We start from the raw sequence: 13,021 nt of genomic DNA on the forward strand, positions 1-13,021 counted from the left end.
CTTCAGCCTACATGTGCTTCCTGAATACAGTCTGCTGCTTGTTCCTGCTACGATGCTTCCCTGCATGCTGAATGTCTTCCTCTCCACAATGGACTGTATCCCACTGAAACCATTAACAAAATAAATCCTTTCTCTTTAAACTTGCTTTGTTAGCACCAGGAGGGTAACTAAGTTACCATTGTAATATGCTTTTCTTGGGTATGCGAGGTAAGTGCTTTACCCAAAAGTCAAAAACAGAATAAACTGAAATTTTCTCTACAATGGCCTAGCATTTTGGGAAGTGTCTCCTTTCTTTTCTAGGCAAAGAATCTGGTATGAGCTCTGTATAGCACATAATCAATAATGAATGTAAAATCACTTATTAACATAATATTATTTAAGGTTCCTCCCATTGGATACTGTTTCATATCAAATTTCACATTTTCCCCAGGAAATCTATATGCAAAGTTTTCCAGGTCATGAAATTTTTGGTTCCTTGTTTTGAAAGGAGCATCAAAGGCAATGTCCAAATATCACAAGCTACTCCGGGAACTTTTTACACTTCACCTAAAACCATGTCTAATTTTCCTTATGAAAAATAAATAAGGTATGTTGATATAATTTTAGAAATAATTATATGAAAAATAAAACAATGAATATTATTTGATATGAGAGAAATCTCACATAAATTACATATTAGTGAATCATACATGTTATTCTCATATGTATATCTATATAATAATATGCACAAAGGGACTGGAGAGATGGCTCAGCAGTTAAGAACAATGGCTGTTCTTCCAGAGTACATGAGTTCAATTTTCATCAACCACATAGTAGCTCACCATCATCTATAATGAATGACATCGGATGCCCTTTTCTGGCATGCAGGCATACCTGCAGATAGAGCACTTATACAAAATAAAATAATATGCACAAATACATTTTTATAACAAAGATTTATATAGTGAAGGTCCATAATTATAAATAAATAAATATTAAAAGGGCAAAGTGTCATATATATGCACAGAATTCTCACCCTTAATGGCTTCAGATTTTCATTGTAGCCAAGTTTTCTTATAGATTAAAGTATACACTTATGAAACAGATTTACAATAGCAGAGCCACTCAGCTCATTGATGTGTGCAGCTTCTCCATTGACTCTGTCACCAGATAAGGATGATCTTACTCTTTCCATAGGGGCCCACAGGTTTTCTGAAATTCTGTCCTGGGAGTTATGCAAAGTGTTCTGGGATGGGTAAGATTCTAGAAGCTATGGTTGTATAATTATCTTCACTTAAAAAAATGAGCATAATCCCCAGGCAATTTGTGAAAACATGATTGCCACACTTTTGCAAGTTGCACGCTAAGAACCTACATTTCGTGTAAAGGTTTATTTTCCTAAAATGTGCTTTCCTCTGTTTTCTCTTGTGTGCATGAAACAGTGTGTGTGTGTGTGTGTGTGTGTGTGTGTGTGTGTGTGTGTGAGAGAGAGAGAGAGCACGGTGTAGGCACAAGTTTTCAGTGTTTGAGCAGGCACATAGGTCAGATGTAAGTTCTGGGTATCTTCCTCTATGTCCTTCTGCCCTGTCCCTATTAAAAATTTAATGAAAAATTATACTAATTTTTAGTAATATTTATCTTTTTTTAAAACTCTGCTTCTGTCTCACACATAGGAACTAAACAATTTCAGCCATACTGAACTTCGTATTCAACATGCCTTACTTATTATATTTTGGGGGCACGATGACTCAGAGCCATGTGTAGTTTATATCCTCTTTACAGCTTGGGAAGTAAGTCCTACGCAATGACTATATTTGGGTTTGTGTATGTGTGTGCGTGTGTGTGTGCACTCAAATACATGCATATTACAAACTTACATGTATATGGTGTGTACATGTATAAATCTACGTATATATAAATAGAAGTCAGAATTTGAGCTTAGGTGTCTTTTTTTTGAAGAAGTACTACTTTATTGTTGCAGGGTTTCTTGATGAATATGAACTTAGATGTTCACCTGGTCTCTTCCCCGTTTCCTATCTCTGCCTCCCATACAGGGCTTACAGATATGCCAAAAAACTCACCCAGTTTTTTTTTTTTTTTAAATCTGGGTCTGAGGATCTAAATTTCTCTCCTAAAGCTCACATGGCAAGAACATAATCCACTGAAACACTGTTCAACCCTGCAATGGTTATGTTTTAGGTGAATATTTAGAATAATTACAGTATACCTGATGATCATTGTAAGGCCTGGGGCAAACATTGGTATTTTTCTTGTTACGTCAATGATGAGTCAAAAAAGAGACCATTTTAAAGAGTCCTTTTAAGTGTACATAAAATGTTAATGCCCGGTAGGAAAGAAACTCAAATTTTAGGGTGTTTAACAGGAAGTTTTTTCAGATATTAATAAATGAAAGACATGTTGGGGAGGTCTTGTGACTCTGAAGTTGGAAGAATGTTCTAGGGACAGCAACAATAATAACAACAACAAAAGAATCTTTTGAGGACAAATGCAGCTAAATTCTGAATATCTCAAGCATTCCTCATTTTTGTCTGCTTTTGCAACAAATCAATATAGTTTTATCTTTAATCTGCAATTTAACTTGGGTAAATTTAACAGGGTAAACATCTTAGGGGAAAACGTGATTTTTACAAAACATTTTCTAAGAAAGGGATTTGCTTTTGCAACTTAAAGAAATGATATAGTATGTCCCATTCTTTAAATGTGGAAGTTGGAAGTTTGACTGCTGTCATTTTTCAGCATTTGAATTTATAGAGTGTTTCTTGTTGCATTTACTTTTGGAAGAAGAGAGCTCTCTATAAACCAGTTACATTGTTATTTGCTCAGTTGAAAATACTCATAAAGGCCTTCAGTTCTGAATTTGACTTACGGTAATAACTATTTTAATGGACCTCAATTATTACTATAAGAATATTTTAAATTACCTTTATCTGGAATTTATTAGCAGAGTACATTCTTATCTATTTGAAATAATATTGTAAGTAGAAATTACATATATATTTCTTACACAGTATTGGGAGGTAACTAAAATATAAGTATACAAGAAGTATACACATCTTTGAAATCTTACCATACATCTCTGCCTTTAAATTCTTGAATATTGGGGAGGGGTTGTATGCATGATAGACTCAACAAAATTTTTTTAAGGTTATCTAAGTCCTTCTTAGAAGTACATTGAAGTCAGTTTGGTGTCTGAAAGCTGCAATAAAGAAATACCACTTTTCTCCACCAATTTAATTTTGTTCTTTCATAGTTTCCTATGTTGTTTAAGATGGTGGGCTAGAGATATCTAGTTAACACAAGCGATTACACATTTATCAGCAAAAACTTACTAACCAGTGAAATAAAATACCATTTGAGACTATTTCTTGATGAATATACTTATCATTAGCAATGCCTTTTTCAGTATATCATTTTATAGTACTAGGTTATAAAAGGGATTATAAATGGGGCCAAATTTTGAAGAGGATAATTCCAATTTGTGTTTATAAAACATCAAATCATATACAATTTTTATCATGAAGTTTTTTAATGAGTAATAAGTTAAACTGTGCATCTTCAGAAACCTGTAATGCTTTTGAATAATCCCAAAATGCCATATTTCATTAAACAGAAGAGGAGATTCTGGAAAAAAAATAAACTTTGGGATTTTTCTGCCTCAAGAAAAATATAAACTCCCATCTAAATGCTAGCTAACTCTGAAGTTCGTTTTGTTTGAAGCTCTCAAGATTTTTTGGAATTGGACCTGCTCAATTAGACCTATTCAAAGTAGCAGCGGGGATTAATGAAGACCAAGCCATATCTCTTTAAAATAACTCATGGTGACGCCGAAATGTGAGCTGTCACACTTTGCTCTGTGGGGTTAGACCGCTATGATGTCAGCCTCGAGGGAAGGAGGGGTGCACATTGACTCACAGTGCGTGAGGTCGGAGGAGCTGAAGGGCTCGTGAGGGAAACCATCTCCTGGATGGCTAGTCTGAGCTTTAAGCGATGCAGAGGGTTGCTGATTCCAATCTCTCTTTGGATTTCCGTGTCCGACAAAGCCGACATAATGGCTCCACTTTTCACATTGGCTCTGCAGGCTGCCACGTACCAAGCAGGCATTCCCAGCCAGAGCTGTCGTGTTTGGAAAAAAAAAATAATCTTAGTTATTATCTGTGAAGGTAAGATCTTCATTTCAACTTGACTGGATTTTAAAATTGCCTGTGAAACACATTGCTGGGCATGTCTATGAAGAAATTTCCAGAAAGATAAAACAAAGCAAAAAAAGACACCCTGAATGTGAGAAGAATAACCAGTGGGTGGCAGCTTCAGAATGAATAAAAACCAATAAGAAAGTTGTACATTTGTATTTTCTTTTTCTGCTTCCTGATTGATGGTGCATTGGACAAGCTGCTTTATGGTCTTGCTATCATATTTATATCCATTCTAGCCTCCCTGTCTTCCTTTCTCTAATTGATCTCACCATCAAAATATGAGCCCAAACAAATCTTTCCTTCTATTTGTTGCTTTGGTTAACTACTTTTTCACACTAACAGGAAAACTAACTAATATATCATTTTACATCCTCTAAGTATTCAAGATAATCTTGCATATATAAATTTATCTCTTACCTAAAACTCTGATGTAGAATTCCCCTCTGTATGCTGTGAATACCATTGGTTAGAAAAGAAACTGTCTTAGGCCTGTGCAAGGCAGAACTTGGGTAGGTGGTAAAACCTAAACTGAATGCTGGGAGAAAAAAGGCAGAATCAGGGAGAAGCCATGTACCCCTACCAGAGACAGATGGTAGAACATTATCTGGTAAGCCACAGCCTTGTGGCAATATACAGATTAGCAGAAATTGTTAATTTAATATGTTAGAGTTAGCCAATAAGAAGCTAGAGCTAATAGGCCAATCAGTGATTTAATTAATAAAGTTTCTTTTTTTCCCCTAGGGAAATTGTTTCATTATTTAATTTTCCCTTTCTTTTTGATTTAATACAGTTTCTATGTGGTTATTTTGGGGCTGAGCAGCCTGGAACAAACAATCCGTCTCCTACAACACAACTCCATGAGATAAATCCTATGATTCTTGACTAGAAAGATAGGTAATATAAATACACTGAATATATGGTGCAGACAACAATCAGGAAGTAATTAATTTGAACTGAGATATTATGGCTTTCAGGCTACACTGATATCAATTTTTAGGGAGAGGAAGAATTTTCTACTTGTGTCTAATGACATGAACTTATTTACAAGTTCCAATGAGTCAGTGGCTTAAATGGTCTTTATTGAATGAGTACATATAATTCTCCTTTTGAATTCTGAATGCTGAGACAGCTTGCCTGTCACGGATTAAGACAAATCTACTATGATTAGCATTGTGATTTTCACCAAAGCACGAACCTTAGCCAAACCAAACATTCCACTCAAGTAGTTACATATAACCTATAAAACTAGTGAGATAATACATCCTTGTTGGTATAACTTGTTATTCAGGAGTAGCTAACTGATACAGATATATTTATTTCTGTATATCCTACAACATAATAAGTCTATAGTGTGAAAGACTCAAGGAAAAGAATGGTAACTCTGAATCAGTGTGACTTGGGATGTGGTTGAAACCCAACACAGGATATAAAGATATAATAATGTTCTTGTATGGTCCACACTGAGTTCCAGAAGGGGAAGAACATTAAGATTAGCCTTATGTTGATGAGGACACTAGAGGGTACAGATGATTGGCCATCTCATTTGGTGCATAAACTAAAACACTTCAAGATAAATAAACATCTATAAACCTTCACTCATCCCTAGTGATTTCCTAGCCATCATCTAAGATGTTTGCAATTGCACTCTGGTTAACATTGCACAAACATTGCCAATCCATTGTTACAAATGTCATCAATAATTAGACACTGAAGAGTTTTTGACTTGGATAAATGATGGGGAAAGGGATAGACTGCCTCCCACACGACATTCTTTATAGACTGTGCACACCAGGAAGAAGGAAAAGAGGTAAAAGTTACGGGCTCCCATTTATGGTCTCAGCATGCTTGTTCATCTTGTTTGTTCCATTTTGTGATTTGAGGCGCATTAGGAAACGCATTAGGAACAATTTCAGTACCCTGGATAGGTTTAATTAGCTCTGGCTTCACTGGCTGTCATTTTCCAACACTTGAGTGGCAGGAAATCTGCTTTGTTTCTTCATCTGAAGAATTTGTTCATCCTTTGCCAAAATAGCAACTCACTCTCTGTCAAACCCTAGCTCATTTTCTTGGAATGACATCTGAACAAAGAATCCCTGTCCTTGTTGTGGCGTGAATTCTTAAACCTTTCCTCTAGTGGTCCAGTATTTTTGTTCTTTGTTATGTTTTTTTTTTTTTTTTGCATAGAAACTTAAAGATAAGCTTGAAGAGGTAACTCTGTAATTAATTACTTTGAAAGGATATAACAAAAGCAGAACTCAGGTTTATTTCAGTTAGCCCAAGAAAAAAGAAACTTAAAAAAAAATGTGTTTTTCTATCTACCTGTCTAACTGAACATTTTTAAAGCACAATAAGATTTAGCTTTTTTTTTAACTTGGTCTTTACTTAGCCCTATATATGACACAATGATAATGCTAAGTTACTTTATAATTCAGAATTATTTCAATGTATGCCATTGTCTTAGCCAGGCAAGAAAATCCTCATTGCTTTCTCCTGACAAAAGCTATCTTATTGGCTACCATTGGGCCACCTAGGAAAGGTGAATGTGAAGATCAGTCTGTGCTACTGGTGTGCAACATGGGACCAACCTGGGGTCAAATATGCAATTCACTCACTGCCAGGGTGCTCTCTTCTACCCTGGTCAAATATTGCTTTATTTCCCACAGCATTGTATCTTAGAGGAAACATAGAATGCTGTTCTTGTTATATCAAACAACATTTAATTACCAACTGATCAATTAATTAATCAACTTAGTAATCATAAAGTAATATGAACACTTATGTGACTTAGACAAAGGAGGAAACATAGGTCTCAGCCTCCTGTTTATTCACAACTCTCTAAACTTAGCCAGTCCGTAGCCATTTTAGAAATTTAATTATAAACAAGGGTAGAACATTCTAGATGCTTCATCAGCATTTACTTCAGTGTGAAATGAATTTGTTTTAACTTTTTTCTTTCTTACTGATGACGGTTGGTAGATAGGAGCTGATACTTCCTCCAAACCTCCAAACCATGGAAGTAATAATTTATTTTCCTATTCTAGTACCCATGGAGAGGACAGAACATGGGGACACATCTATTTACATCATTGCATATTTTGCTCTGTCCCAACACAAGAAAGAATCCATGACATCTCAGTGGTCACAAATTCATAGGCATGAATGTGTTTCCTTTATGAAAAGTTATATGATACAGGGAAGCTGTGATTTCAAATCGGTCTTTATCTGTCTCCAAATAATCAAATTAGCAATGATTGACTTAAGCCAAGTCTTTGACTTGCTTTTCTTACCTCCAGCCAAGCAACCACAGTAGGTCCATCCCACTGGGCAAAAGGTAATCCTTTTCTACGAGCTTCTTCAAGAAGTTCATGCCTGAAGTACAGCAAAGACCACTAGTTAGGTAACAAGGAAGAAGGCGCCTGTGGTCTTTTTTAATCCACCAGTAAGCCCTTGCAAGCATTTAATGAGAGGTGATGTAGAAAGACCAAATTCCTTCTACCTTTAAGTCATATGTAAAAATTCCTCTTTGATTTCACTGAGTGAAATATTAATATTTAAAAATAACTTTCTCCGGGATTCATTCATCAAGATTATTAAATCTTGTTTATCAACTAAACTGAACTGTGTTATCAACCAATATCATTTCCATTTAGCAAGAAAACAGCTCACATGTTCATATGTAGTCATGCAATCTGAGACCTAAATCTGACTTTTGCATCTGCCCTTCTTCAACCCCTTTCCTCTCGGAGTGGCAGAGGCAAAGCTCATATGTTGAGACACTAGACATATTTGGCAGTCCTAGCCCTGTTGTCATGATGATTACTTTGAGTCTGACCTCAGAACCAATATTCTATTTTAGAAGTTAGTTCCTGGTCTCAGGTCTCAATTGTTTTGAAGGTTGGAACAATAACTAAGGAATTTGATTCTTTGACTACACAAAAACCCTCACCTTGAACTTTTACTTGGAATACAACATGCACTGTTTTACAGAGAACGTATTAAGATACAAGTGAAGAGCAGTGAAAGGTACAGCAAGCCAAAAAGGAAGCTGGTTGCTATGAGGGTTGTGGCACACAGGAGATAATGCATGGCCTTAAGTCAAGAACAAAACACTGTTAGGCAAAGACCCTGCCATCTACCATCTATAGTTAAAGTCTTCTAAATGACTGAACTGTTCTGAAATCTCCCAAGCACACACTCTTGCAATTATTCTATCTCTTCTCTCCCTTTGATCTTTTGACTTCTCAAAGACAGCTGACAACCACGTCATATTTGAGTACTACACCAACAAAAGTTGGTTTCCTTCACTGGGAAGCAGTGTAGAAGTGTATAATTCAACAGAGATTTTAATTCATAATCACTACTATTTGTTAATGAAAGGGTAATAACATCAGTGATAGTCATTGCTGCTTTCTGACAGCAACATTTTTTGCACATATATGTATGACTACATTTCCTCCTAAGAATTTAGTATTGATATCTGTTAAGTTTCAAACCCCGGACAAACAGCTAAGGTGCTTATTTAAAATAGCAATGATGGACCTAGCCAAGAAGTTCCCCCAGCATCCCTCAGTCCCTACCTGTTACCAGGTAGGGATCACAGCATAACTGTTCCTTCTACCCTGAACACTCTATCCCAGAGGCTGGGCTGCCCTTCCCCAAGTGGTTCTTCCCTATATAATCTAGACATTTTTCTCATCCACTCCTTTCTTGTGCTGCTGCACTTGGTTCCCCGCACTCTCTTCTCCCTTCCTCTCTCTGTCTCCCTCACCACACAAGGCCCAACTCAGACTGGTCATGTCCACTCTGGACTTTCTCAGATGCCTCTGCCTAATCTCTCCTGTATATCTATGATAAAATTTCTCTTCCATCATACCTAGGAGTAGTCATGTCTTTCCTTTCTTTTTTATTTCTTTCTATCATTAAGCATCCATGTTCAAATAATTTTTTATTACTGAAAGAGTGGAATCTATTTGTATGCAATCTCAAAATATTATATAATCCTTCAGGGATTTAGTGAGGACTATATTTTTGTACCTCTGCATAATCTTATATGCACATAAGAAGAACAAAAACTAATAATTGCTTTATTTCTAATATATGTCTTTCATGTTTAATATATGTCTTTCATGTTAGCAAATATATCATAGTTATCATACTGAACTCACAAACAAAACATGTGGTATTTCCCATTACAAATGAATTGCTTGCTTATTATTATAGATTCCTATATTAAAATATGTAAGAGAATGCCTTTGAAGACAAGAGCCTTTGTGTTTTATAATAGACACTATAAAAATACATGAAAAACTAGCATGAAGCAAAGAAAAATCATAAGTTATTGCAACTTAAAAGGCCTGTAAGTTACCTGCTGTTTGAGTTGAGGAGATAGCAAAGCTAAGTTCTGAATATAAAATCCAGCAGCAGGGAATGTGTGCAGAGACACATTTGGATGTTCCAAATCCACAATGGAAAGCACAAACATTCTCAAATGTAACTTTCTATCCCGTCACCCAATTTCCTTGGGCTTCCCAGTGACACTCCACTGCAAGTCTGTCTCCAGTAACTTAGTCTCACTCTGACAGATGTATTTATAGAAGTGGGATGAGGTATCAAGTGTCCAACGATTATGTTTTGGGTACATACTACAAGCCGAGACTTATGCTCAGTGACTTAAGCAGGCGTATGAATGTGGTTTCCAAGATTCCCTGTTAGACACTGCAAACGCATGAAATCGTCCAAATGTATTTGACACAGGAGTAGATTCTTCAACCCAATAGGTTTGCTCATTAATTCCTGTTTTGCTTGACAACAGTGGAGAGAATGATGATGGCTTTGTAGCAGTTGAGGCGGCTTTGAATAGCAAGTAGGAAATGCAAGAGGAAAGCATGCTAAAAGGATGTTCAGTGACAGATGAATAGCAAGCAGGAAATGCAAGAGGAAAGCATACTAAGAGGATATGCAGTGGTGAGTAGCAAGCAGGAAATGCAAGAGGAAAGCATACTAAGAGGATATGCAGTGGTGAGTAGCAAATAGGAAATGCAAGAGGAAAGCATGCTAAGAGGAGATACAGAGACGGAATTAGCATTGAGTGTGTGTGAGGAAATTTAGAGGACTCCTCAAGAGAAATAAATGATTATTGTTGGCACATCCTATACACTACTGAGAGGGATACACCCAGGTAGACAATCTGAGTGACATTACATGGGGAGAAAATCACATATTTGTGTCAATGCCTTTATTCATTTAGTAAATGAGGAAGGAATGACACCAGCCTAAATGATTCTGTTATTTTAGGAAGTGAGAAATATGAGTGATAGAAAATATTTTTAAAAATTGGAGTGCTTTTTCTGGGCAGTGGTGGCACATGCCTTTAATCTCAGCTCTTGGGAAGCAGAGGCAGGTGGTTCTCTATGAGTTCGAGGTCAGCCTGGTCTATAAGAACTAGATTTTCAAGACAGGATCCAAAGCTACAGAGAAACCCTATTTTGAAAAACAACAACAACAACAAAAACAACTCCTAACTAATTCCCCAATAATCAATGCAATTTGAAGTGAGAGGATCCTATTACACCTTGGGTTTGATCATGTCAATTCTCTTCTGTCACTTCCTGTACAGCTATGTGGATCTAACTCTCTGACCTCAATCTTACTATATTCACACACCTCCCCACACACCTTCCCATCTCCTCCTGTCTCTCTTCCCGTCTCTTATGCCATGTATAAGCCTACTGTTTTCTGTTGTTCTCCTTCCCGGCACTGAAGTCTGTGATCTGCCGAGGGTTCTAAAGTCAAGAGGACCAGTATTTCCACACACTCTGTGGTTTACAGATGTTTTTCAGATTTCAAAAAAGCCACCCATTGACAAGTATACTCTTAAAATAGTTGTCAACATTGTATGTGCATAGGTGCATGTGTATGCTTGTGTGTATATTTATGCATATCCATGTATCACACTTCCACATGGGTTTTGGTGCTAGCAATAAAACACAGCTCCTTATGTATGCTACATAGTGTTCTATCTCAGTCACATCCCAAGTCTTCCCTCAACCCTTATTTGCTTTTATCTTGTTTCGTTTTACTTTGAGACAGAGAGTTCACTCTCTAGACCAGGCTGGCCTATAACTAACTCACCTTGAATTCAGGCTAGCCTCTGACTTGTGGCCATCCCCCTGGCTCCACATCCCAGGGGCTTTGATGATGAGTGAGCTGGCAAACTATTGGAGGCATTTTTTTCTTATTTTACGTATTTATTTTTGTTGTCTTATTCTTCTGCGTTTTGTTTTGTCTTGTTGGAAATAAGCTTTCCTTTTGTCATCATGACTACCTGGAATTTGCTATGAATTCTAGGCTAGTTTTTAATTGGTAGCAATCATCTATCTTCCTCTACAGTACTAGGATTAAAAGTCTATGCCAGCATGCCTTGCTGTAAATGTTGAACCTCATGGCAGACACCATTTGATTTAATAAGTCTTCAGTAAATTGTGTACTGTGTTTTAATTGTACTTATGTGTTTTTTATAGTCTAAGGACCATGTTTAAATTACTATGTCTGAAATAGTACAAAAATAGGTTGTGTCTTGTCCCTCATAATACTATTGGTTCTAACTGAGTCTAAGAACTTGGTCTAGTTTGGGGTCACTGATGAAAATGTAGTTAAGATGTCAGGGAGTGTGCTGAGTAGTTCTATTCTCTTTATGAATAGAAATAATGACATGATTGTGTGGGAACTTGTGGAGCAATTGGTTCCCAAATCACGATTCTCCTAACATAATAGCTTCAGTAAGATAACTCAAGGAATGGGACAAAGGAACTTGATTCTGCCCCTGACAAATTACTGCTGGGGCTGATTCCAAGAATGACCTTACTAGCATGAATCTGAGAGTGTAGAGGTGACTGACTGGGTCTATACATGGATTTTTGCTACGTGAGAGTAATGCCAGACTTCCTTAATCATAACCCAAGGGATGTGTCAGTTATGTGCAAACAAATTTCTGTACGTGATGACTTGTAAGGAAATCAATTCTGGAAAGGTTATATGGGCAGTGTTGTTATAGAAATAAGTGGATTTAATATGTGAAGATCTGTTGGCAAATATGATGGTGCTCACTGAATGGGTAGAGGCTGATTGTCCTTGTGAGAATTTTTTATTTTATTAATGAATTATTATTATTATTATTATTATTATTATTATTATTATTATTTCAGGTTGCATAGCTCTGGCTATCTTTGAACTATCTCTGTCAATCAGACTGGCCTTGAACTCAAAGTTTTGCCTTCCTCTGCCTCCCAAGTGCTGAGATTAAAGGCATGTGTCACCATATCTGAGAAATTTTCAATGGCAGGAAAATAGTGATCTGAGATGTTAAGAAAAATGGGGAGCCAAATCAGTTGCAAAAAAGCAACGCTTGTATATGCTTGTTTAAACAAAGAAAGCACTTGAGAGTCAGATCAAGAAAGAAAGCTCACATCAGGTAGAGAGGGGGAGAGGAGTAGGGGGAGGGGGAGAAGGGTAGGAGGTGGGGAAGAAGGGTGGGAGGAGGAGGAGGGAAATGGGAGGCTGGGAGGAGGAGGAAACTTGTTTTTTTCCTTTTCTCAATAAAAAAAAAAAGATTTAAGAGCGAAAAAAAAGAAAGAAAGAAAGCTCATGAAATTATGATCCCTGCCACCCTTCCATGATACTTAATGAGATTGTTTTAAGAAATCAAGGCTCGGGGCATACTTCAGTGGTAGGGTATTTGCCTTGCACGTACAAAGCCTTGGTTTTAATATCCAGAGCCTAAGTAAACCAATCAAGTAAAACAAAACGAAAGTGGATAAGAAGCAAGTAAC

General features: G+C 36.8%; 1 protein-coding gene across 17 annotated transcripts in view; it reads right to left on the minus strand.

Moving 5' to 3' along the window:
• The window catches only part of Ppfia2 (PTPRF interacting protein alpha 2), a 341,255-nt gene that overhangs the window by 22,808 nt on the left and 305,426 nt on the right, over positions 1–13,021 (minus strand). For all 17 annotated transcript variants that reach the window (XM_026784468.1, XM_026784460.1, XM_026784459.1 and 14 more), the window contains 2 exons: positions 7,481–7,562; positions 3,913–4,113 (listed from right to left, as the gene is read on the minus strand). In XM_026784468.1, coding sequence (XP_026640269.1) covers positions 3,913–4,113; positions 7,481–7,562 — 283 coding nt within the window. The remainder of the gene's footprint in view (positions 1–3,912; positions 4,114–7,480; positions 7,563–13,021) is intronic.

Source organism: Microtus ochrogaster, chromosome 24, assembly GCF_000317375.1.
Source record: "Microtus ochrogaster isolate Prairie Vole_2 chromosome 24, MicOch1.0, whole genome shotgun sequence".
NCBI classification, from domain to species: domain Eukaryota; kingdom Metazoa; phylum Chordata; class Mammalia; order Rodentia; family Cricetidae; genus Microtus; species Microtus ochrogaster.